This window comes from Tiliqua scincoides, chromosome 1 (assembly GCF_035046505.1).
Source record: "Tiliqua scincoides isolate rTilSci1 chromosome 1, rTilSci1.hap2, whole genome shotgun sequence".
Lineage (NCBI taxonomy): Eukaryota > Metazoa > Chordata > Lepidosauria > Squamata > Scincidae > Tiliqua > Tiliqua scincoides.
Window position 1 is genome coordinate 273795254 of NC_089821.1, and position 24618 is coordinate 273819871.

A 24618-nucleotide genomic window follows, 5' to 3' on the forward strand; every position below is an offset into this window, starting at 1 on the left:
AGAGATGCGCACTTGGTTTACCCAACCCCTTTCATTTGCCTGCACCGCTAAGGTTTCAGCTCATAACCACTAGCCTGTAAAATGCTAGATAAACATATAAAAAGTAATACTTTTCCTTTGAAAAAGTACTCATAAAAATAAATATGGGGAAAATATGATTTTGATCCCAATCTGGCTAAGACCTATTTGCTGGACTTGAGCTAATTGTGACTGACTCATTTCATGGATTTCAAAGGCATTTATTAATAACTTTTAGTTGGAAAGGAACTTAGTGTTTGAATGGTGACTTACATAAAGGGTTGTTTGGGGGGAGATGCCTGATTAATTACCATTTTTGTTTTTAATCAGTGTTTGTTTGTTCCTTGTTCATCTCTTTGGGTGCTTACAGAAAGGTGGTCATAAATGTAGAAAATAAAAATTGGAATCCACACCTCCTCCTCCTTCCACTCCGAAGCATGCAGACTGTGATTAGTCCAGGCTAAACGTCCTGACTGTTGTCTCTCCTTTGCTCTTACTGATGGGACTTTAGTAAGCTGTTTCCTTATGGTCTCGTATAGCCAATTCCTCAACATGTTGATCACCAGCTATGCTGAGATGGAGTGTTAGGAGTGGCGAAGGCAGCAAACTTTTAAGTAGGGCAAGTCACAACAGAGGTATACAATAGGGATAGCTGATCTGCAGAAATCAATCTGCACATTCAGTTTTGCACCGTCTCTCTGCAGAGAGAGGGAGGGAGGGAGGGTTAGCCTTCAGGCTGTGGATAATACAGATTGCATCTGTAAATGTTGACTTGGTACAGTATTGTTTAATATTTTCTTTTCAGAACTTCTGATCATTAAAGTTTCCCACAAACTACCCCTCATGCAATTCAGCATTCAATCAATGTAATCCATCACACTTCATTATTAATTCCACAGAAAAGAAGGGCTGATACTTTCTTCCCCTGCCCCAAGACTCCTTACCAAATCAATATGCCCAAAGAATATGCAATTTTTGATTCTATTGTATTTGCCCTGGTGTTGATTGAGGGGAGGGAGGAGTTTGCCGTAGCTCTGTGGTACAGTATGTATAAGGTCCGAGGTTGATTTCTTGTCTCCCACTAAAGAATTTTGGGCTTTAGAGCTTAGAAGAACCTCCCTCTGAAGGGGTTGGAGAGTTGACAATACTGGGCTAGATGGGCTGATCCTCCTGTCCTCATCTGTGGAACTTGTTTCTAAATAGCTATTTTCATGGGATAGCTGGTGTCTCCTGTATACAAAGTACAGCAGAATTCTGTATTTTATAGGAAGGGGCTAGATCAGGGATGTAAAACTCATTTCTTATAGTGGGTTAAATAGCTTTCATGGCACCTGCTGAGGGCCAGAAGTGATGTAATTAAGCAGTTACGACATCAAGATCAGAAATAAGCACTTTGTTCTCAGAGAGAAATTCATTAGTTGCAAATGACAGCAGAGAAAATTTGCAGATCTTGATCATAGTTTCAAGATTGGAAGAGCCCCCTTATCGTGCTGGGCAAGCCCAATTATCACTCGGTCCGCCTTTTCAGCAGCACATGTGGCCTGCAGAGTGACGCCTTGGCAGAAGTGGTGCTGCTGAAAGGGCAGCCTACATGAAAATTGGGCTCTCCCAGCACCTCAGCATCGCTTCTTTTTTCACCTCTTGTTCTACCCCTTCCTCTGTAGTGTTCCTTGCCTTCTGAGGCCTTCTTCCATCTCTCCCTCCCAGAGCCTCAGCAAAAGTGGCTCTGGAAGAGCCCAGTAATCGTGGGGGCCTCCAGAGCTTTAGGAGGCTGCATCTGGCCAATGGCCTTATGTTTGACACTCTTGGGCTAGATCATTGAGGTGGAGCATGTTTTTTTGTAAAGCATCCAAGGTTTGGTTCTTGACAAAAGGATCCCTAGCTGGAGGAATAGGAAGGACATCTGTTTCAGATGGTTGGAGCTGAAGGAATCCTATGTGGCGTTTAATTACTGGAGACCCTTTCCTACCTTTGGAGACAAGGCTGGTAGAGACCAGGGATAGAGACCAGGGACCACTGCCTTATGTACATAGGAAACTGTCATAAGTTGAGTCAGGCTGTTGTTAGTCTACCTGGATCACAGTGACTGCCAGAAGCCTCTCTCCATAGCGTCCCATTTCTGGAAAATTCTTCCCAGGTATGCGCATTTAGATCCATCCCTTTTGTTTTTTAAATGGCAAATTAAAGTGCTTTTAATACCACCCTTTTACCCTGTGCCTTTTCATAAGCCATTTTTCCCTCCCAGCTATAGCAAGTTGTAATCTGAGGGTAGGGGAAGGGTTAAGCATTCTTTTACCACTCATTGCATCACTATTCCAAATCATTCCCTTCCACTGTACACACATTTTCTAAAGCTCAGGGAAATCAAGTTCCCAGGTTTCCACTGAACTCATAGTTTGACCTTGAGTAAGTGCCAAACTTGAGGTTTCCAATATAGGTCAGAATCTATGGTCCTTGTGATGCCACTTTTTTATTTTTCACATTTTTATACTGCCTTCTTCCAAGGAGCTCAGGGTGGTGTACATTTGTCCTCACAGCAGCCTTGTGAAGTAGGTGCGACTGAGAGATAGTGACTGGCTCAAAGTCACCAATGAAGCTGAGCAGGGATTTGAACCTGGATCTTCCAGGTCTTAAGTCTAGCTCCCGAACTGTTGCACTATCCTGGCTCTTTTTGATATAATGAACCAAAAATGTCCAACAGGTACAGCAGTGCTGTTTCCTCCAGATTTTGGCTGGGTTGATTTGATCTTCTCAACCATTTGTCACTGTTGTGCACTGCTACCTTCTTTCAAGCACCCATTTAAAAGAGAAGCTGCCTTTTGGAGTTTGTGGTTGCCAAATTATTACTTCTCCCGAATTTATGAAGGAAAATTCCAGCATGGTGTAAAAAAGGTTTTACTCATCACTGCCTCTGGTTTTCAAATGACTGCAAATACAAAGAGATGAAAACTGTGATAATAAAAAGTATTGCTAACAACTGCCAGAACAGTTGTCACACTGGTAACCTCATGAGAGTTTCGTTCATGCTTGGCGAATTCAAGAATTAACCTGCCTCCCTCCATCTCTCCTTTGACTGTAGAACAGGATATCCTGTCTACACCAAACCTGACCAATGCTTGACCAGTCATCTTTTGGAAACCACCCAGCATAGAGACAGCACAGTCAATGCTCTAAACCAGGTCTGTCTAACCACCGGCCTGCGGGCTGGATCCAGGGTTTGGAGAAAGCCCTTCCCCAGAGCTTACCATTCCAGCAAGATGCAGCATTACTTTCAAGCTGATCCTGGCACAGGGACGCTCTGGGCAGTTGTGTCTGCTCAGACATCCTGTTGCACAGCCTTATGGGATGCTCGGGACAGGGAGGGCTTTTTTGGGACACTCTTCAGTTTGGAGACTGCTGCTTTAAACTGTTATTACAACTAGGAAAAAGCTTTATTGGAATCTACATTCCAGTGTAGTGTAAAAACTCTTGCTTCAGTCCTTAATCCAGTTTTCTGTAATACATCTCATGACAGGCAGGCTTATTGCCTAGGACATCCCATAACTTGTTGCCGTGCACCTCTCTCCTTTGAGCAGGCTGGAAATGAACACTGGGACAGGGATGCTTGCTCCAAGAGCCAGTATCAAGTGCTAACGTTCCCCCTTTACTTTCTTGAACTGGCTGATCAGGCAATAAAGGAACTGAAGGTGATCTTCTCTGGGGATTCCAAATTTCTGGTATTTGAGGCTGTGGGATTGGCAGGTGCCCTAGAACCTTAAAAAAAATGCAATAGTGGAATGATTAATATTACTTTAAAAAAAGACAGTACACATGACACAAAGCAGCGTGAGATGTTGGCACCCCTGTGAATTGATTTTAATGAAAATTTGTTCAGGCAGTCAATGGACAAGCTGGCAAGCAAATTTTGGAGACTCAGCCTTTAAGGAAGTAGAGATGCCCTTAATTAGGGGTGTGTGAAATTCTACAGACAGTTACCTCAAAAATTGAGGGCCACTTGAGACTTCATAGCAGATGACAGAATCCAATGTTTTCTCAAGTATTGTTGTTTTTACTGAGCTTTAAAAAAAAAGGGAGAAGGTTGTAATTTTTGTTTAAGAAAAAATTTCTAGCAGCTTTGAAAGAAAACAATTTGAAAAGAGGTTGGGGAAGACAATTAGAGAACATGGACAAGGGGAGGAACTTTGTCTTTCTGTAACATTCCAAAGACAGCCATAGGTCTGAAAGCGTATGGTACACATCTGCTAGGGAGTCTCAGGCAATCCACAGTTCCTGGGCATGCATTTTTGGACATATAAAGGTCCTTCAAGCATTATAGAAAACTTGTGATGGAAATGTGGGCACCATCTTTGACACGCCCTGTGACACACCCTGAATCTCCCTAACAGCTGTATAGTAGAGGATGTCTATATGACTTCTCTCTTTTGATGGCCTGTCAAGACCTGACAAAGGCTTTTTGGTCAGTCTGATCTGAATTGTTGAATGCTTTTCTTGCTGATTGTGTGAGAGATTGGTAAACTGGGGTTTGTTTCAGCTGTTATACTTTGTTTGATTTTTGCAAGTGGCTTTGTGCTGCTTGTTGAGAGGAAAAATATAATAAAAGATGAATAAAATAAAATGTTACTAGAAAGCCATCGGAGAGTGCCAGCCATGTCATGCAGTTTAGCTTCTTTGTTGCATCTTGCACCATTTGTGTACAAGATCTAGTTGTGAGCAATAAGAAGCAATCAGATGAACTGTGCTGAACTTTGAAGAAGACAATTATTAATAATCTGTGGACTGAGAGTAAAGAAAAGTAAATTTGTCCCAGGGGATTTCTTCCTCCCATAAAATTGCAAAGCTTTTGGCAAGACCTCTTGAGAGCGAAGCTGTTTCCTTGGCCATAGTATCATTGTTTGGGCTACTGCCATGTTTATAGCTTTATTCTGCAAAGGGTTAAAACGTGGGTGGAGAGACATGGAGTGATTTGTTAGCTGCTCAGGTCTCCTCCCTTTTGGAGCAGAGTCTTTCCAGAGGATTGCCTGCCTTGCCTCCCCACCTCACCTTTAATGCGTTCTCATTGTCTCAGGCTCTTGGATGAACTCCCCAATTCAGTGACAAACTGGGCTCCTGCAGGAACAGACTGTGGTAAGTGCAACCACATGTGGGTTTCACAGATTCTGCTTGGGAAAGGGAAGGCAAATGGGTCAGTTTTCTCTGGAGCCAAATGACAGCTGTTTTATTTTAGCATGCAAGATGGTCACAACTCATAACAAGGATAACAGATAATGCTCTGTAGAATCTCATGCACGTAGGCCATGAAGGGCACATAAGAGAAGACAGGACTATGCAGAGATCTTTACTCCCCTATATCAGCCCCTGGAAAGGTTGCGTTGTGCAGAACACAATGTAATGTGCTCAGACATTACCTTGAATGGGAGGTCCTGGTATAAAGAGGTGCAAGGCCTGTTTCTTCGCTCATCCCACATTAATGGCCAGGTATTTTGCATTGCAATTGGAAAATGCTTGAAAGTTTGATGATTCAGGAAGACAAACTCTATAGCCATCCCATGGGAATTCCTTCTATGTGTGCAGGTCATGAGCTATGACTGGATCTTGCCCATGTTTTTTGAATTGGCCTGAAGCACATGGCGCATAGTTGGCCTCTCCTGCTGGAGGGAACGGAAATGGCAAGATATTTGACCTCCTTGGAGACTCTGGTTCTTCATTCTGCCCAAGAACTATGGCGCTGCCCGGTTTCTAGCTTACTGCTTGTGTTTTAATGCACTTCAGGTTTAATAGTTCTGCATTTATCTTCCAAAGTTATGTTCAGCAAATGGCAATATGGAGAGTTCACTGCTTGAATTGTCTTCCAAACTTGGGGTTGGTTTATTTTTATTGCTTTGTGAGTCTCTGCAAAATGCTCAAAAGATAAATTTGCTTGTCAAGGATTCTTACGCTGCTCAATCAGATTGTGGCATATATAAAAACTAGAAATAGAAATCAACTTAAAAAAAAAAACTTTGCAAACATCAATTTGAAATTTCTGTACTGAACGCAAATGAGGAGAAATCCTTCTGACAAATACCTGCTCCATGTTCATCCTGATATCTAAAACTGTGTTTCAGGGGAACTGAATTATTTCTTAACCAAGATTTGTATCCTACCTTCCACTCCAAAAGAGTGCTTGTGGTGGCTTAGATCATACAACACAGTGTTGTTTGCAATAAAATACATTTAAAACAACAGTAAACAATAAGGCATCAAATCATCATACCAGAGGGTATCACCAAGAGAGGCTGTGCACGTGATGATGAAAGACTATTTTAAAAAAAGGAGCCAAGCAAATCTCCTGGGACAGGGACTAACAACATTGTTGAAAGTATTATTGTTGGAGCAACTAGTAGTAGTACTTCCTTGTGTGCTATCCGGACACAGTCTTAGGGTCTTAGTGAAGCATGAGAAAGTAGAGGATTCCAAGAGGGTTCCATAAATGTGTTGCTGTGCAAAAAGGTTTTCCTGAGTCTAGAGGGCAGTCGAAATCATGGTGCAAGTGTGGGGTTGTAGGTCCATGTAGAAGGTCAAGTGTGCCTTTCCTGGAAAACTCATTGGCACCATAACAGATCAAGTATTCTGGATAGATATTGATCCTAGGCAGAGGTATCATTAGGGTTTCTATCACCCAGTTCAAGAGCTCATTGTGTCACCCTCATGATGGACTTTTCCTACCAGACCACATGGAATAAATTACAATATCATACACGCAGCCAAAATGCAGTGGCATCTCTAGGGTTGACATAAGCCCTATTAACTTTATGTATTTGTTTTACTATATAACAGTACAGGTGACCCAACAAATCAGTGGCCAACAAAAACCCTGTGGCCAACTTCATCGCAGTCACACAACAGAGTAACAGTTCTAGTCTTAGTTCTGATACATGGAAATAAGAGCCATACCAACACCTTATTGGTTCCCTGCTGTGTCATAACAACACCTCATTGGCTCTTGGAACAATTAGTCTCAGTGGTCAGTTTCGAATTAAGAAAATCCACTTTTGTTGTGCAAGGCAGTTGTGTTTTCCTTTTCTGGTTAATTGGCCATAATGTTTGATAGAATACAGATTATTCAACATGGTTTGATTAATTACATTGTGCATGAAATCACCTTTCCAATGATAGAAAGCAGGATGGTATTATTAATCAATTCAAATTTTTCAAAAACGCTTCCAAAATTTGGTGGTTTTATCCCCTGAGGGTGTCACCTGGTGTGGTCCACACACACCCCACCCAGTGCACCCCTTTAGTGACACCACTAATCCTAGGAATATGGCCAGTAGATTTTATGGGAATTGTTAAAGAAGAAAAAACTTCACCCAAGTCTAAGCACGTTTGTACAGCTTTGACCACCCAGCCAAGCTAGACATGATACAGAAGATCCCAGAACAGGACTTCCCATGGCTTTTCAAAGGGTTGATGGCAGCTGGGGGGGGGGCTGATCTGGATCAGAACCACAGTGCTGCAGGAGGGTAAGTCTACTCTACCATTTCCCAGCTTGAATTGCATCTCGAAGTTGTCATTTGTCCCAAGAAGGAAACAGAAACATGCCATTTCTAGCTTGACTTTCATTGGTACAGAAGAGTAGCAGCTCTGTTGTATGGTCAATAAGACATCATACTAGAATGAATGACATTGTAGACTGAATGAGTTGAATATATGTTTTATAAGCTATAATATTAACTGTTAACTATCTTTTATTTAAAATTTTCTTTGGACTGTAAAGATATCTCAGTTCCCAGGACAGTTCTGAGCAATGTTAGAATTTCAGATAAATGAATGGCTCCTGTGTGGCCCTTGTCTTTCCTGAGAACCGCATAATTCATTCCTTTATTTCTTTTTTGGTTGCCTCTGAATTGGCATAAATGGTGTCTTTAAGTTGTACATAAGGCATGTGCATATAACTGACCCTCTGAAATCTGCACTGTGCCATATATTGTTTGCACATCATATGTGACTCTTATGTGTTGACAATGGCACATGATAATACACTGCACGTGTCTGTGATTGCTTGTGCATTTTCAGTGTCTACTCTCTGTTTCTGCTTCTACCTTGAGCTCCAGCTCTTCCACACCCCACAAAAATTATGATAAACATCACTTAATTCAGCTAATTTATACTAATGAAAATGAAGTTTTCTGATTGCCAGCCTTGGAATGACTTGAGAACTCAACCTCAATGCCATCCTTTTAGCTGGCCATTGAAATGTGATCAGGCAAGGTCATGGGGTAGCCATTGGTTAAGGCTGTACCACGGTTTGCCATGAAAATGTTGCTGAAGCATAAATATACCAGACCCAAGAAAAATCTGTTAACTTCAGATCTTAGTCAAATGAAACTTTGTGTTCTACAGGTGAAGTAGCTGAGTTTTTGATAAATGCTCGTGATTTACGATACGATGAAAAACCTAACTATGAATTGCTGAGGAAAATACTCTTGAGTGATCTGGAACGCAGAGGAGTCTGTTATAATGGTCCACTGGATTTTACCATTGCTAAAAGCACTCTTCATGAATGTACTTCAAATCACAAAAAAGTAAGTAAGGAAATGAGAACAGGCAAGATTAAATACATCACAGGCAATGAATATGTTGCAAAGAATAGTATTTGATAAGTATCTTTACAGTCATGTATATTTCAGGGCAAGCAACACTTGGGGAGATGTCTGCAATGCTTTTTTATATTTTGCTGGCAAAACAGAAGTTATTTATTTTTGAGAAAAAGTATAGTAATGCTACCATTCACTGATTAAATATGTGAAGCCAACTTGGTTTTCTTCAATATGAGGATGGTTTTTCTTTCTCTTATGTCTTGCCCCCCTCACTTTTCTATGCAAGGGAGTACCTGATGATCTAAAACAATATATGAGTAATTGTTCCGTCTGATATACACCGCACATTAATTGCTGCTTCCCTGAATTTGCTGGAAAGGGAATGCCAGCCCTTAAGGAGGGGAAAGCTTCCTGAAGTCGTTTTGACCTACAGCCTCTTGCTTTGGGTAGATTTGTTTGCAGTCTGTAATAGTGAGGAAGCCAAGGAGTCGGTTCACTAATATCACTGCAGCCAAGCTTGAGTGCCAGCTTTCCCTTGTACAATAGATTGAAAGCAAAGTTGCTTTATTGGCACAACTGTTTAATTCTTTTCTCTTCCCTCAAACTTGTTCTTTTGTCATAGTTTCCTCTTGTCTTCCAAAAGCTGCCACTCTTACAATTTTTGGATTCTGGTGAATTTTTGGCTTTATGAAGCCAGAGGTTTGAACACTGACAGCCAAAGCACTCTTCACTTTCCACCTCCCAAGTCCTGACACCAGACAGTTAATAAAAAAGCCCCTTTGTTTTAATAAACTTAGAGTGATGCAATTAGCAGCATTTACTGTGTCCATCCAGAAATGTCAGTTATGGCTGTCTCTTGCCATATGGATAAGCCCCAAAGTATTTTGTGGATGCGCGATCAATAAGGCAGGGTCAGGGTGTGATTCATTTTTAATATCCCTAGTGAACTCTAGACCGTTGCAAGCGTACGCAAGCCAAAAAATGTGAGATGCAAACTCTTGTGACTGATGGGCTGCGAGATGAATGGCGATTCAAATCTCGGTGCACAGATGGTTCTGATTTGCTGAGTTTTGTAGCTGCTGCAACTGAAGACATAAAATAGCCGCCTAGTCATAAATTAGCTCTTTGGAAGCCAAACCTTGGCACCAGAACTTTACAACCTTCAATTAGTAGCGAAAGAAGTATTTGAATGACTCCGGTATTGACATCTGTAGGTCTGCATAGTAATCATTCCTAATAGAAGAGAATCTCTGTTTGAGGGGCTTTTGCATGGCTAATTAACTACCAGTGAGAATATGTAATTTTTTCATGATCTCCCGGTTGTCACCTTTCTCTCATGATACAATTACATTTTATTGTAGCGAGTGCCTTTGCAAACCCAATTGTCAGCACTATTTACGTTGTGCGGAAAAGCAGAACAAAAGTTCATGTTTAATAAAAAGCCACTGGATTTTGATCTTGGTAATTACCAAGACTCCTTTTTTTAAAAAGCATTTTATAGACTTTGGTGTGTGCATTTTTTTATCACTTTTACAACAAAGCAAGAAGCCATTTCTTTGACAGTAGTTTGTTTGCAGTTGTGGTCACCATTTAATCTGCTAATTTGAGCAGCAGCTTTTTGGTTTTGCAATTTGTTTCTTTATTAACTTAATTGAAATACACCAGTTTTTGTATCTCTCTTTTTTAAAAAGGTTTCTACTCTGTCCATTACTGATTTTGATTAATTTGATTTTTCTGCCCACTAGAAATGCAGATTTTAAAACTTTAAGACTTTTAAAACCAGAGTAACTGCCTTTACAATCATGATCCCGTCATAATTCATGACCCTTCATTATGATCCCTTCATAAATTGGGTTCTATACAAGATTCTATCAAAGTGCTGAAACTGAAAATAGAATGTGTGGAGGCTCTTATTCCCTCTGCCATTGAGTAATCAAATGTAAAAACAGCAAAAATGACCATAATCCAAAGGGGGGTTTTAGGCATCCCACAAACTTCGACCTGGCAATGGAAATTTTTTGACTTATTTTGAACTGTACCCCACCCAAAAAACCCAAACCCATATTGTAAACTGCTTGGAGCCTTGCCCGTTAAAAAAAATCATTTGCTACATGGCATAGAAAACTCATTCTGGAAATTTAAGCCCACAGACCCATTGGATGCACTGGGCTAGTGGCACAGGCTTTTTGGATCCCAGCCATTGTTCAGGATCTAGAAACCTACTGTGGCCTGCCTTGTGGAATTTCTGATGCTGTATCTTTTGCTGCTTTCAGACGTACCTTGCTATGTAGTGGGAGTGGGGGGGATACTGTTCTAGAGACAAGTCTAAAGCCCTCTTAGATTCTTAGTACTGGTTCCATGATTCGGATGCTTTCCTGTGGCTCTCATTCAGTTGTGTGTACCATTGCCTTCATAAGAGTTTCAGATGGTTGTGTGGTGGATAACCAGAGTGTATCAGTGCCAGCCATCTTGTTTGCTGACATGCATTCACTGTTTATCTTTTCTGGTCACTGCCACTTTGAGAGTACAAGTGCAACACAGTCATTGCACTGCACAAGACTGGAAGAAATCCAAGAGGTCGTCAGTTATCAGTTTTGCCTGTGGGCAGGATTTCCCCTTAATCAAGAGCCAGCTGGCAAGAGGGCAGCGGTCACAATGGCCACCTCTCTTGCAGAAAAGCAGAAATGGGGGGAAAGCATTAATAGAATGTGTGCAACTAAATATCAAGGCCAATTATCACAGTTATAATATCTGTAAAGATAAGTTCAATACAGGAGGGGGATAAGCAGTTTCCCCTGGAAATGATGATGCCACTGGACAAGGCAAGATTCCTTTATACCTTCTTCCATTTCATCTGAAAGTGCAAAATCTATTACATCTTGTATTTAGCTTAACACTTCTATTGGATATTGGTGTCAAGAAAGATGGTGGTGAACTTTGATTGTCAGAAAGTGGAGATCTGCTACAGTATTTGCTATTTGCAAGTGCATAACCCCATTTAAGGTCCATGAGCGAAGCGTGTCAATTATCACAGCTTCTGTTCCTTACACACAGGCAGAAATATTTTTAATGGCCAATAACAAGGTCAGAGAGAAAACTGTGCTGTTTGCAGATGACTTGATCCTAGTCCTGCTCATCCTCTGAGTTTTTCCTGGGGATTTCAAATATTCTCTTTCATTAGCATGAACTGCATACCTGCATCATCTTGAATTTGAGCTGTTTTTAACTCAAGGGTATTTTAAAAGATAACATGATGTGAACCACAAGTAAGTGGGGAATAAAGACAGGAAAGTCCATTTTCTGTGAAAAGCTTCAACTGCTTTCAAGTTTGAAAAAAAATATTGTACTTCACCCTCAATTCCTCAACAATTGTGTAGGTGAAAATGGACTGTCTATACAGAATACAATGACTGGAATAATCAGCAATTCACAGATTCTGAAGCAGAAGTGGGACAATGAACTTTCCTAGATTGTTAAACCACCAGATATCCTGAGTGTCTAAAGCAGTTTAATTTGGAGCTGTCAGCAGTGTTTATGTTGGATGTATTTACTAATATTGGTTATTCAAGAGTTGCACCTACAAGGCCAGGGGTGAATGGGAGAGATGGTTCTCCAGTAGACACACAACACAGTCCAACTCCATCCATGCTGTTTGGGGAAAATGGGGGCAGGACACCAGGGGGAGAAGAGTTCTTCACCTTTCCAGTATGAAATAGACAGAGACTGAACAGTGTGATTCCCTTGGCAAATGGCATCTATAAAAAAGTAATTTTGCCTGTTAGGTACTGAAATGTCTGTTTGCAGAGAGGGGCATTTATTACTATGTTAGTTTACAGAGAGAAGATGTGATGGCTGCTGCCTTTGGTGGCCTTAAAAAGGGATTAGGCAAATCCATTGACGTCTGTACATAGCAGGAGAGACCTGTTGCTTCCTTGTCCAGTTTGTGGAATTTGAGGAGGCAACTACGCATTGTGTGAAACATGATGCTGGATTAAAAGGACTCTTGGTCTGATCCAGCAAGGCTCATGCCTTTAACCTTTTGGAGGACCTGCTAGCTATTCTGAATGCACTAACCTAAGAAATACGGGTGTGATGTTCCACATCTTTTAGTTGACTTGCTCATTTCCACAATAAGCCAATGCAACTGTTCCATATTAACTCCTCTGTGCTGAAGTGGGTCAAGGATTGGACCTGGAGCACAGACAGTTGCATTCAAAATGCTCCTCAGCCAGTGAAGCTTACTAGATGATCCTGATCTCTGCCTACCCTACCTTACAGGGTTACTGCAAGTTAAAATGAAATAATCCCAGGAAGGGCAGCATGCAGAGGTGATCCATGTTAGACTGATCAGGGAATCAGCAGAGTGAACGTAGGTGCAGCTACTGGTGGAGGGGAAAGGGGGACCTACCAGCCAGGTATGGGGAAGATAAGAAATGTGTAACCCTGTTTAGGGATTGGATCACCTCACTAAAGAAATAAGTAGTGATTTTTTTTCTCATTTCTGACACTGACATTAATTAGAATCATTGCAATAATAAAAAAACTTATTTAGATACAGTTAATAAGAGTTTAATTGACAGAGACTTATTGGTTTCACATCCAGTAAATGTTAATAACATTCATCTAGAGTTCTGAAAGAATTCTTGCAACAATTTTTACAGCAAGTTATGTTGCTATAGGGTAGCAGAACTGCAGTACCCTAGTCAAAAGCTTAGCAAACCATGTGCCGATGTCTAACTCTTGATAGTTTTGGCTTTTCTCTCATATGAGGGTGCTCTTGCTTTTGCTCAAAGTGTATACTCTGTTGTGCAACAGCCATTCATCATCAGAGAAGGGCTTGCTTAAGGCTCTCACAGGAGCTTCATTCAGTTGAATGGAGGTTGCATGGCATCAGCAGTGCTTGATGGGCTGCAGTCAGAGTTCTTTAACCTGAACTATACATCTTAACAGGCCGATCTGCCAAAGCAAGTTAAAGAAACTAAGGAAAGCAGGCTGAAAAACGAGGAACTCGCCTATCGCAGGAAAGCTATTGCAGGAAGAAAAAGCAACCAAGTACAAGGCGAGCAGACGCTGGTCAGACTGAACAAGCCTCTTCAGACTGAAGTGGTGAGGGTTTTTCTTAATGTTGCATTAAATTGTATATAGCTTACTGCAACCCTTGCTTTTCTTGCACGTTTTCTCCCCCCCCCCGCCCCGCCAAAAGGTTAAGTACAGACAAGAAGCAAAACAAACAGGTTATTTGCTTTCTCTCTGAAGTGTATGTTTTCCAGGAACAGCAGTGAGACTTTTCATATAAGGTGCTTTGAAATGGGTCTCTCTCCCTGCCCCATTCGTTTGGAAATGGTACAGCCACCAGAGACTTTGACATGCATCATTTCAATCAATCCATTCTTATACAACCATGTGGTTTAGTGTTCCTCAAGTTGTAGTTTCTTCTAGATCTGAAATTTTTTTAAAATTATTTTCCAAAATAAAAACAACAAATATAAACAAGCACATGACAAACAAACTCAATACACAACACAAAAACACACCGTTGGAGGGTGCAGGCAATCATATATCAATATATCCAATCAATACATACCTTCTAATCTTGTTCCTCTTCTAGTTCAGCCTCTTAATATCATTTATCTATCATATCATATATATCATTTATACAATATATTCATCTAAATGCCCTATCTTATACATCCACAACTTCATTTTCAGCCAAGCATAGAATGGTCTCCATTGCTCTATCTGTGTCGGTTTGCGCTGTTGATCCAAATATCTGTAAGTCTATCCATTTCCGCCACATTCATTATTTTCTCTATTAATTCATCTTTCGTTGGAATTTAAATATCTTTCCAGTATCTAGCAAATAAAATCTTTGCAGCAGTTAATATCATAATTCTCTAATTCTACATACCTTTTCTCTTTTTCTTGCATCTTCTCTTATTGCCAATCCTCTAAAAACAGCTTTACTAGCATCCCAGACTGTGGTCATTGGTATATCAGGTGTAATATTAGCTCTAAAATAATGTTCTATTTCTTCTTTCAAACTTTTTAATTTTTCATTTTTTAAACTGTTAATGTTCAATCTCCATTGAGATGGCTTTTGAAGAGTTTCAAATTTGCTCATTACTGGGTTGTGATCTGATAGTATCTTTGGTAATACTCCACTTCTACCACTTCTGGTAGAAGGTTTCTCTCACTTCTTGGGCTACTTCATTTCCAACTTAATAATTGAGTAACCAGACCTATCTACGCATGACACAGCCCACAGGTAAAGCAGTTACTGATACAAAAGTTCCATGTGTGCCTGGTCATTTAAATATCTTTACCATATGTGCTGGTTCCTTTGTTTGTAGCATTAGCGTGCCACTCAACAGTGGGCTGGATGGAGATGCCTGGATCTGCAACCTAGAAATTGGTCCCTATTGGTCCTTGCACTAGTCACAAACCACATTTGGAGGAAGTGTGAACCCAAGCTGGATATCAGGCTGTAAAAAATGACAGATAGCATGGATCCAGAATTGTGCTTGCACAAAGTATCACCAGTTAATTTTCAGCCATTTGTCCATCCTCTACATCTCCATACAACATGCAACCGTCAGCAGAGTCTTTTCAGAAAGTGCAGAGCCGAGAGTGGAAGTCCACTTAAATAGCTCAGGAACAAACCTGCAGAAGGCATATAAAATGCAGGAATGGCTGATGTGGCCTTATTGTACCGATCACATAGGCCACACATCTGAGAAGAGACAGCAGGTCTCTTGTGCCCAGTTAGCTTGAGTCTGACAGATTGTAGATGCTTTGTAGGCAGAAGGGCCCAGATTAAATCCTTGGCAGCATCTCCAAACAGGACAGCAAAAAATTCTTGACTATTGATGCCAGAGATACTCAGCTAGTACAATTCCGACTGTTGACAATTTGCAAACTCAAGCAGAACCTGTAGCCAGATTTCAGTTATAGGCTTGCCACTTTTGCTGGGCAGCTGCAATTTCCAGTGGGGAGGGGGGAAGAATCTCCACCCTCCAGATAACCTAATTTCAGTGAAGCAACTACCATTTTGGGGTTCTTTTGCTCTATACAGGTATAACCTAATTATTCACGGATTTTTCACCTTTGGTTTTATCTCTACACAATGGGGCAGGCCCTTTAAATTAAAGAAGTCATTTAACAATAGCCTTGTTAATGGGAGAGAGGGCAGCCAGCTGACAATCATTTTCTCCAGGCTCTTAGAACAGCTTCACTTCAAGGCAAGTGATCCCTCCCTTTCCCAGACCATGTCAAAAAAGGCTAAATGGGAGTGATTATCACCGCCTCCATTTTTCCCCTGCTGTGGCTCTTGGTGAAGGGAGGGATTTCTGCTTGCAATTAAGTTAAGCCTTTCTAAGAGTCTGGAGACTGATTGTCTGCTTGATGCATCACAAAGGTCAGCAAGTCTGTTTTTAAATCGCCTAGCAAAAGCACATTGTTTTTTAAATGGATTTGCTTTAATGTGATTTTTGCCATCTACATGAGTTCTGGGAACGGAACCCTCGCAAATACTGAGACTCAACTTGTACATGCTTCTAAGGCAGGGGTCAGTAACCTTATCAGCAAAGGGGCCAAAACGTTTGGTGATGACATCATGTCATCACCAATCTTCCAAGTTGTTTAGCTCCCTGAAACTGTTGCACAGAGCTTGGTGTGGAAGGCAGCCTCTGGTCCAATTTTGTTTTGTGCTGGACAGGCTTGTGGAGTCTGTGCTGCATAGATGCTTTGAATCTGTTTATTCTCACTATGGAAAGCCAACTGAAATTGGGGCTAGACCAAGTAGAGCTGATTTTTGTAGGGATGAAGGGTAGAAGGATGGACAAAGGAAGTATTTGTTTCGACATAAAGGTAAACTACTATATATTGGCAACCTTCAGTCTCGAAAGACTATGGTATCGTGCTCTGAAAGGTGGTTCTGGCACAGCGTCTAGTGTGGCTGAAAAGGCCAATCCGGGAGTGAAGGTAAACTACATCAGTTAAAGATTAACATTTAAAGATGAAAACATTATTTCTTTCTGCTTATAAAAATCCATGAATGTAATCATTAAAGACGTATTTTCCAGCAGAAAACCCTTTTAAGTGTGTACATAGAGACAATCTGTCCCTATGTGGCAGGTGTGAGGGCATTCTGCATATGCTCAGAGGTACTTCATTTTTAGACACCAGAGTCCTGGAATATGTGACCAAGATTCCAAGGCTCATCTTGACACAAACTTAGGAAAGTCATTAAGAATAAACAAGCAATTTTTTGTGAATTAGGAGTTGATATTTGTGTTGTAAGTAACAATGTGTGCTTTGTTTGTGCCCTGCTGGGAAAAGGGACTATGCTTAATTTCTAGGGAGGTCCTTGTGCACTTATGATGGGAGAGAAATCATTATGTTGTAAGCTTTGCTGCCTTAATTCTAATTGTATGGTAAGAAATGCTAGTTTTCTCATTCCTTAAGTGAAAGGCACCCTCTATATGCTCTAAGACACTCATTGGGTAATTGCTTCCATTTTACAGATGAGGAACACTGAAGCACCGCATAAACCAGTGTCTCTAAAGGGTATAAAACATGTACTCAGTTTTTTATATAGTGTGTGGCTTTCCTGACTCCTCTTGTCAGCTGGAGCTGTCTGTTGTCTTGTGCATGCTTCTGCTCTGTATTTGTAGCACACCTGAGCCTGGATTGTGCAGGCCCTGCCTGTTAAAGCAGTCCAGCAGTTACCAAACTCTACCCCAGCTTCACACCTGTAAAATGATGGATATGTTAATGGAGAGGGTCTTTTGGTGTGAACTATAACTTCTCTATGAAAGACTACCAGGAGTTGTGCAAAGCACAGCAGTCCTTTCTGTGAGCAACTAATCACACATTATAGCAACCATGCAATAATATTTTTTAAAGAATTCTAGCTTTCATGCACTGTACTACTTGAGCCTTACTGGGAAGGGGGAGTGTCAGAACTTTGCTGTGTGCGCATAGCCAATTCTTACATTTTAGCAAATGTGGGCAAGTTACTGCTCACCTACAATTTTTGATGTTAGAGGGGTGAAGGCAGAGAAGAGGTGCTTGGACACACTGACTTGCAGTGTAAGAAAATGTTTAAACATCTCTAGTACCAGAATGTAAATATTTACTGAGATTCCACATAGCTTAATTTGAATAGGTGCTGATGTGGGCTTTAAAATAGTTCGTTCTAGAGCAGGGGGGGCTAAACTCCAGCCCAAGGGCCACTTGCAAACCTCAGGGGCGCCCAATCCAGCCCGCAGAGAGCCCCCAGTCTCCAATGAGCCCTCCAAAGACTTGCTAGAACCTGTACTAGCCTGATGCAACTGCTCTCAGTGTGAGGATGACTGTTTGACTTCTCACCTGAGCTGTGGGATGAGGGCTCCTGCCACTGTTTGCTGTTTCACGTGATGCAGCAGTGGCAGCGAAGGAAAGGCTGGCCTTTTATAGACCTTGAGCTACTGCAAGACATTCAATCATTCATACAGGTTCCATCTCTAATATTTATGTAAATTTATTCAAATTTTAAATGTAAATTCTTATTTTTTCACTGCCCATGACAGTGTCAGAGAGATGATGTGGCCCTCCTGCCAAAATGTTTGGATACCCCTGTTCTAGAGTATTGCCACTAGAAAGTGGGGGAGAACACACAGTATTAAATATCCCAACATTTCCTTGCAATCAACAGCAGCCCTTAGGAAATCACATAAACAAATTTGTTTTCTTTGCTTATTGGGCACAAATTTTATGTACTGCCAGACAGAATACCATATAGATCTAAGTGCTTCTTTTAATTCAGATCTCAGTTAAAGGTTTTCTTCTCTTCAGGAAAGAAAAGTCGCACAAAGGACGTATCTCCACAAGACCTTCCAGAAAACTGAAGAAAAATCTATAGAAAATGGATTTACGCATTCACCAACTTGTCAACCAGGCTCTTGTCAAACTTTGCCTAGGTCTTCTGCACGTAGCATTGTTCAGGAAGAACTGTACCAATACATAATAGCCATTATTGTCCTCCTCCTCTTAATAGGGTTTTCTTTGTATTTCCTTTGATATTGCCTTTATTATGTTAGTGGTTTCAGACTGCAGGGATATGTAGTTATGGGTGCTCTGAAATTCCATTTCAGACTTTCTTCATAGACATTTTCAATGTGATTTGCTGGAATGATTTTTGCAAAGCATAAGGGTATAGTTAGAAAATGAAAAATAAATGCATTTAACTTTACTTAATTTTTTACTGTTTGTATTGAAGAGTTTTGCCAAATTCTAACATTTGAATTATTAAATACCTTCTCCCTAGAAAGAGACTTCACTGTTTTAAATGTTCAACTATGCAGGTTATGAAGTTCAGCATTAAGACTTTCAAGGAAAGAAGATACAGTAAATGGTTGTTGAAAATAAAATAACCTCAATATAAAATGATGTATTCATCAACTACATTAGTGTTTTCCTTACCTTGTTGCAATATGGACATTCACCAAATATGACATTAAAACTTTGTCGACTAGAAGGGAGACCACGTAGCCACTGTAAGGACAAATGCAAGGTTTTGTTATCTAAGCACCAACTAGAAACGTAATGGGGAAAGTTCTAGGAGTAAGCTTCAATACAGCCAACATCTTTACAGGTTAGGCCTAAAAATAAGCAATATATAGAGGTGTATGAAAGCAATGTTATTGGTTTGACTCAGATGTAAGCCCACTGTGTTCAGTAAGAGGCTGTAATCTTACCTTATCAGAAACATACACTCTAATATAACTAAATTCAGAACACAATTGTTGATTGGGCCCAGGATCAGCAGCAGCATCTGCTGCCACACCCTAATCCCTTCCCAGGCCGGTCAGTGTTACATGGGGCTGCTTGGACATCCACCAGTTTTGTAGCTGGCAAAGTTCTGAGTAGCCTCATAGAGTTGGTTGGGACATTACTCAGAGTTAGGGGATATAACCCAAGACCTCCAGTTATCTCCTAACCTGTGCTTGCAAAGGCCATGTGGCCTTGCTGTGCCAGTGCGGTTAGGATTGGGCTGCCCCCTGCTGATCTACAACCAGACAATGCAAGAAAGATAAGTTGTAATAGGATTGCTCTTTCCTCTGCCATCAAGCATGGAAAAGTACTTCTCCAAATCCAAGTGGGTATTATAGAAGTGGAACCTAGTGTCACAGTAGCTGTGGCAAGATCAGCCTGGCACAAACACAGGTTACACAGCCTCAGCCCACATCTGGTACTGGTAACTTAGGGGGAGGAGTGCTCAAGAATGATGATGATGCCATGTCATCTTTGGCTTCCTTCCATAAGAACATAACAGCCCCACTGGATCAGGCCATAGGCCCATCTAGTCCAACTTCCTGTATCTCACAGTGGCCCACCAAATGCCCAAGGGAGCACACCGGATAACAAGAGACCTCATTCTGGAGCCCTCCCTTGCATCTGGCATTCTGACATAGCCCATTTCTAAAATTATGTAACCCATAATGGATTTTTCCTCCAGAAACTACTTTAGAAGATATTTTTAGGTGTATAGTTTAGATTTTTAGGATGCCTTAAAATGTTATCAGTACTGTTGAAATGCATTTATATTGTATAAAGCAAAATGGGCATCCCATTTCAAGTCTTGGCGTAATACAATATTGTCTGTTGCTATCAACTGTCTTCAGTCTTGGAGGTGTGAGGCAAAATGTCAAATCAAAATCAGATATTAAACAACAGTACAGTGGATTAAGACCCAGTAGTACCACACTACAAACAGGTAAGATGGAAAATACAAAGTGACAAGGCAGTTGGCTAGGAATACAATACTACAAAATGGTCTTCGTCACTTTATGCAACTCTTGAAGCATTTTGATTCATCACACTTTTTATCTGCATTATCCACATGTGGATAAACATACGGTGCTAGAGACAGATACAGTGCTGGACACTTCCAGTCATCTTACCTCAAATAAACAAGCTTGATGAAAAGGCTGCCCACAGCGAGGGTCATCACAGACTTGGTCTGGAATAGCCCCCTCAAGGCGATATGCATAGCAGATCCCACAGTCCATAGAGAAATCCTTCAAGTACAGAATACGGCAAATTAATATGCTTTATCCTGTTACCTTCAAGGTTATCAGTATCAGACCTTAACACTTACCCTACCATTATCCATTTTAAACAACTGACAGTGCAATCCTTACTAATGTGATCACTGGCATAGCAACCGCTATGAGAGAGCTGTAGGGAAAGTACCATAAAGCACTAAATGGCAACTTGTGAGCAAGCAGTACCAGTGGGGCAGCCTGTGCTGACCTGCCAGTGCTGGATGCTAGCTCCTGGCTGCTGCTGGAGGTATGTTTGGTGCTGAGGGAACATTTCTGGTTGGGTGGAACAGGGCAGATCAGGCCTGGGAATGGGGTGGGGTGGGATCAGCAGAGGCCTTAACTGTATCCTGTCCTCCCTCCTGGGCCTGGCAGTGTTTCAGGGGACTACTCTGACTTCGGCCAGCTAAATAGCTGGCGGAGAGCCGAGTAGCCACATAGGGCAGGGCCTTGGGCTTTACTTGGGTAAGGAAAAAAGATCCCTTTAAGCCATTTCTGCCCAACATTGCATATATGCAACAGGGACCAAATGAATGCACCTCTGGGCTAGGCAAAAATGCAGATACAGAACAGGCCATGCAGCCTGGCTGTACCAATGCAGGTTGGGACTGGACTGATTTTATGGCTTTGTTCTTAATAGTTTTCAAACTGTTCATCATTTTTAAACAAATTTAAATCTATTAAAAAACAAACTTGTACTAAAGGGTAGCTACAAGATAAACACATTCATTCTACGTCACATTTCAATTTTTATTATACTGTTTTCCATTCTGTTAATAGTTGTATATATTTTTGTTTTTCAAACCACTCATCACTATTGAGTAAATATTTATTTTAAAAATGTTAACTGAGCGAAGCAGCACTTTTTCAAGTGATGCTCCTCCTAAATTTAGCAGGGGAAAAGCCACTGTTCCCTTGACCCTCTAGTGCTTTTTCTCAGTGGTCGCTACTGGTGTTCTACTTTTTTTAAAAAAGAACATGACCGCTTTGGACAGCGGCTTTCAAACTCTCTGGGAGTTTGAAAACCACTCTTGCAGGGGCAGGGGGGAGAGGCAGCAGCGCAATCCCCAGGATCGTGCCACTCAAGTGACTGCAGGGGCTTGGCTGTACTTACCACAGCCTCCTACAGCCTTCTGTGGGTGCAGGGAGACCTGCACGACTGTCTGCAGGGCTCTCCGCAGCTTTGAAAGTGACAGTGGAGCGATCACGCTCCACTTCCGCAAAACCAGATCACTCCACTTTCATAGCTGCAGGTGGCGCTGCAGAAGGTTGTGCAGGGCTCCCCGCACCCCTGGGACGCTGTGGGGATTGCACCGCTGCCTCCTCTTTGCCTCCTGGCTGCCCCCGCCCCTTAAGGGAGCAGATGCCAGAGCCCACAGGCTGGGGCGTTGCGACAACCCAGTCTGAAAAGTCCTACCTTTGGGGACAGAGAACCATGTAATGATAAAACCACTTTGTGTACGTACTTTTTTGGTTGAAAAGTGGTAAATAATAATACGACAGTTACACTTTTTTGGATATCATTGCCACAAGTAATAACTAAGTTCATTCTTTTTCAGGCATTATCATAAAATGCTTGTTATATTTTTCTATAGTCTTCAAAATATGCTCAACAAAACCACAGAGCAACTTACAGATTGTTTTAGAGCTTCTCGCGATGGAAAATCAATTTCTAAAACTTCTTTCAAGTTTGATAGTAAGCTGATTTCTGGATCCCTGAACAAAGAGGAAGAGAAAACTTAATCACCTTAAGGGCACAATCCAAACTGTGCTTTGGGCTGGCGCAAGTTCCTTGCACTGGCCCAGGAGGGTCACAAACATGCTGTAAGACACATTTGCGCCTCAAGTGTCCGCTGGGCCGTTGCAGGGATGCGTGCTGGCCAGCAGAGGCTGAATCCAGCCTCTGTGCTGACTTGGCAGGGAAAGCTTGTATCAGCAGACCTTGGCCAACACAAGGGTCTGGGGAGGGTGGGGAGAGGGCGGTCCCAGGAGTGGGAGGGTATGGAGTGGGAGGCAGGGCTGGGACCCGGCAGAGGTGGCGCAAATTCAAGGATTCAGTACCAGTGGGGCAGTCTGTGCTGACCTGCCAGTGCTGGATGCTAGCTCCTGGCTGCTGCTGGAGGTATGTTTGGTGCTGAGGGAACATTTCTGGTTGGGTGGAACAGGGCAAATTCAAGGAGACCCATTTGGGCTGCAGTGGCTTACCCAGCGGTAAGGGGAAGAGTTTCCTCTTAACTGTGACTGAGCCACTTTGGGTTCCAATCTTGCACTGGATACAGTGCAGGCTTCCTGGTCTGCCTCTTCCAGCACAAGATAAGATTGTGCTGTAAAAAAAGTTATGCACTAAAAATCTACAATCAAACATACTTACCACAGGTGTATGTTGCTGTTTAGCTTGATTTTCAAGGGATTTACCACTGGGGAAAAAAGGCTACATGTTGACACTCTTTAAAAAAAAGAGTTTAAAATTTTATTTAATAGCTCAAAGCCATATTCCAAAAGAAACACTTGGGACTGATGAGAGACTCAGCTTAGGAGCAACTACAGCCTAAAATTTAATGCCATGTTTAAATCTGGATACTCAGTTCACCACAGAGCAAATTCTTGGTGGTTGGACATGTATCTTTCAACTTCTGCCAATTTTTTCTGCACACTGAGCCACAAGGTAACTATGTAGCTTCTATACGGTATCCTTGGGCAAGTTATTAGATCACCACACATAAAGATGGCACTCAACCATAATGTCATCCTGGATTCTGAATTTCAACCCAATCCTGAGCTGCCTGGGGCGTGCGGCTGCAGCGGTGCCCCCTCCCCAGAACGCTTCCTCCCCACCCTTGCTTACCATGCCGTGACTTGGCAGTCTTGAGATTGCCGAACAGCGGAGGCCAGGCGCCCGCCCGATGCTAGCCCGGCCCTAACCCAGCGCCGGCCAGCACTGACTTAGCACAGGCAGTAGCCCGGCAGTAGGACTCACAGATGTGTTTTATGGCACGTTTGCGACAGTGCGCAGTGGCACAAAGCTGCTGCACCGAGCTCAGGATTGGGCTCTCAGTGACTTCATAAAAGTCACTCCCAAAGCTCACACAATTGTGTGCAGCTTCTGGAAGTCTCTCCTGGGTTGCACCAGGTAGCGACCCACTCTAATGACCTCCACGAGGTCTCAGACTGGTCCACAGAAGCCTTCAGAAACAACTTCTGGAGGTACCTGTGTGGACCCTTCTGTATCCACGGGTGGTTAAATCTCTGAATACAGGACCTGAGTATATGGACAGTCCACTGTATTTGTGGGTATATCAGCTGTCACTACCCACTCTGCCAAAGATCTCCAGCAGCTCATGGATCGTTTTAGCAAGGCCTGCCAAGATTTTGGACTGACAATCAGCCTGAAGAAAACACAGGTCATGGTTCAGGATGTGGACTCACCTCCCTGCATTACAATCTCTGAGCATGAACTGGAGGTTGTCCATGACTTTGTGTACCTTGGCTCAACGATCTCCGACACTCTTTCTCTCGATACCGAGCTAAACAAGCGCATCGGTAAAGCAGCTACCACGTTTTCCAGACTCACAAAGAGAGTCTGGTCCAACAAGAAGCTGACGGAACATACCAAGATCCAGGTCTACAGAGCTTGCGTCCTGAGTACACTTCTGTACTGCAGCGAGTCATGGACTCTTCGCTCACAACAGGAGACGAAACTGAGCGCTTTCCACATGCGCTGCCTCCGACGCAACCTCGGCATCACCTGGCAGGACAAAGTTCCAAACAACACAGTCCTGGAACGTGCTGGAATCCCTAGCATGTATTCACTGCTGAAACAGAGACGCCTGCGTTGGCTTGATCATGTCGTGAGAATGGATGATGGCCGGATCCCAAAGGATCTCCTCTATGGAGAACTTGTGCAAGGAAAGCGCCCTACAGGTAGACCACAGCTGCGA

The 24618-nt window shown here is 42.1% G+C and overlaps 2 protein-coding genes across 3 annotated transcripts in view; one reads left to right on the forward strand and one right to left on the reverse strand.

Annotated features, from left to right (window-relative positions):
- The window catches only part of VRK2 (VRK serine/threonine kinase 2), a 61597-nt gene extending 42575 nt beyond the window's left edge, over positions 1-19022 (forward strand). Inside the window, exons 10-14 of one of the 2 annotated variants that reach the window (XM_066626201.1) lie at positions 5084-5142; positions 8401-8582; positions 13548-13703; positions 17120-17173; positions 18432-19022. In XM_066626201.1, coding sequence (XP_066482298.1) covers positions 5084-5142; positions 8401-8582; positions 13548-13703; positions 17120-17173; positions 18432-18656 — 676 coding nt within the window. In that variant the 3' untranslated portion in view covers positions 18657-19022. The remainder of the gene's footprint in view (positions 1-5083; positions 5143-8400; positions 8583-13547; positions 13704-17119; positions 17174-18431) is intronic. The other variant, XM_066626210.1, reaches the window with a different exon arrangement.
- FANCL (FA complementation group L) overlaps positions 18319-24618 on the reverse strand; it is a 55466-nt gene continuing 49166 nt past the window's right edge. Inside the window, exons 10-14 of the mRNA XM_066626223.1 lie at positions 23052-23097; positions 22315-22396; positions 20540-20656; positions 19059-19130; positions 18319-18762 (exon numbers count right to left, since the gene is read on the reverse strand). Of these exons, the coding sequence (XP_066482320.1) occupies positions 18727-18762; positions 19059-19130; positions 20540-20656; positions 22315-22396; positions 23052-23097 (353 nt within the window). The 3' untranslated portion in view covers positions 18319-18726. The remainder of the gene's footprint in view (positions 18763-19058; positions 19131-20539; positions 20657-22314; positions 22397-23051; positions 23098-24618) is intronic.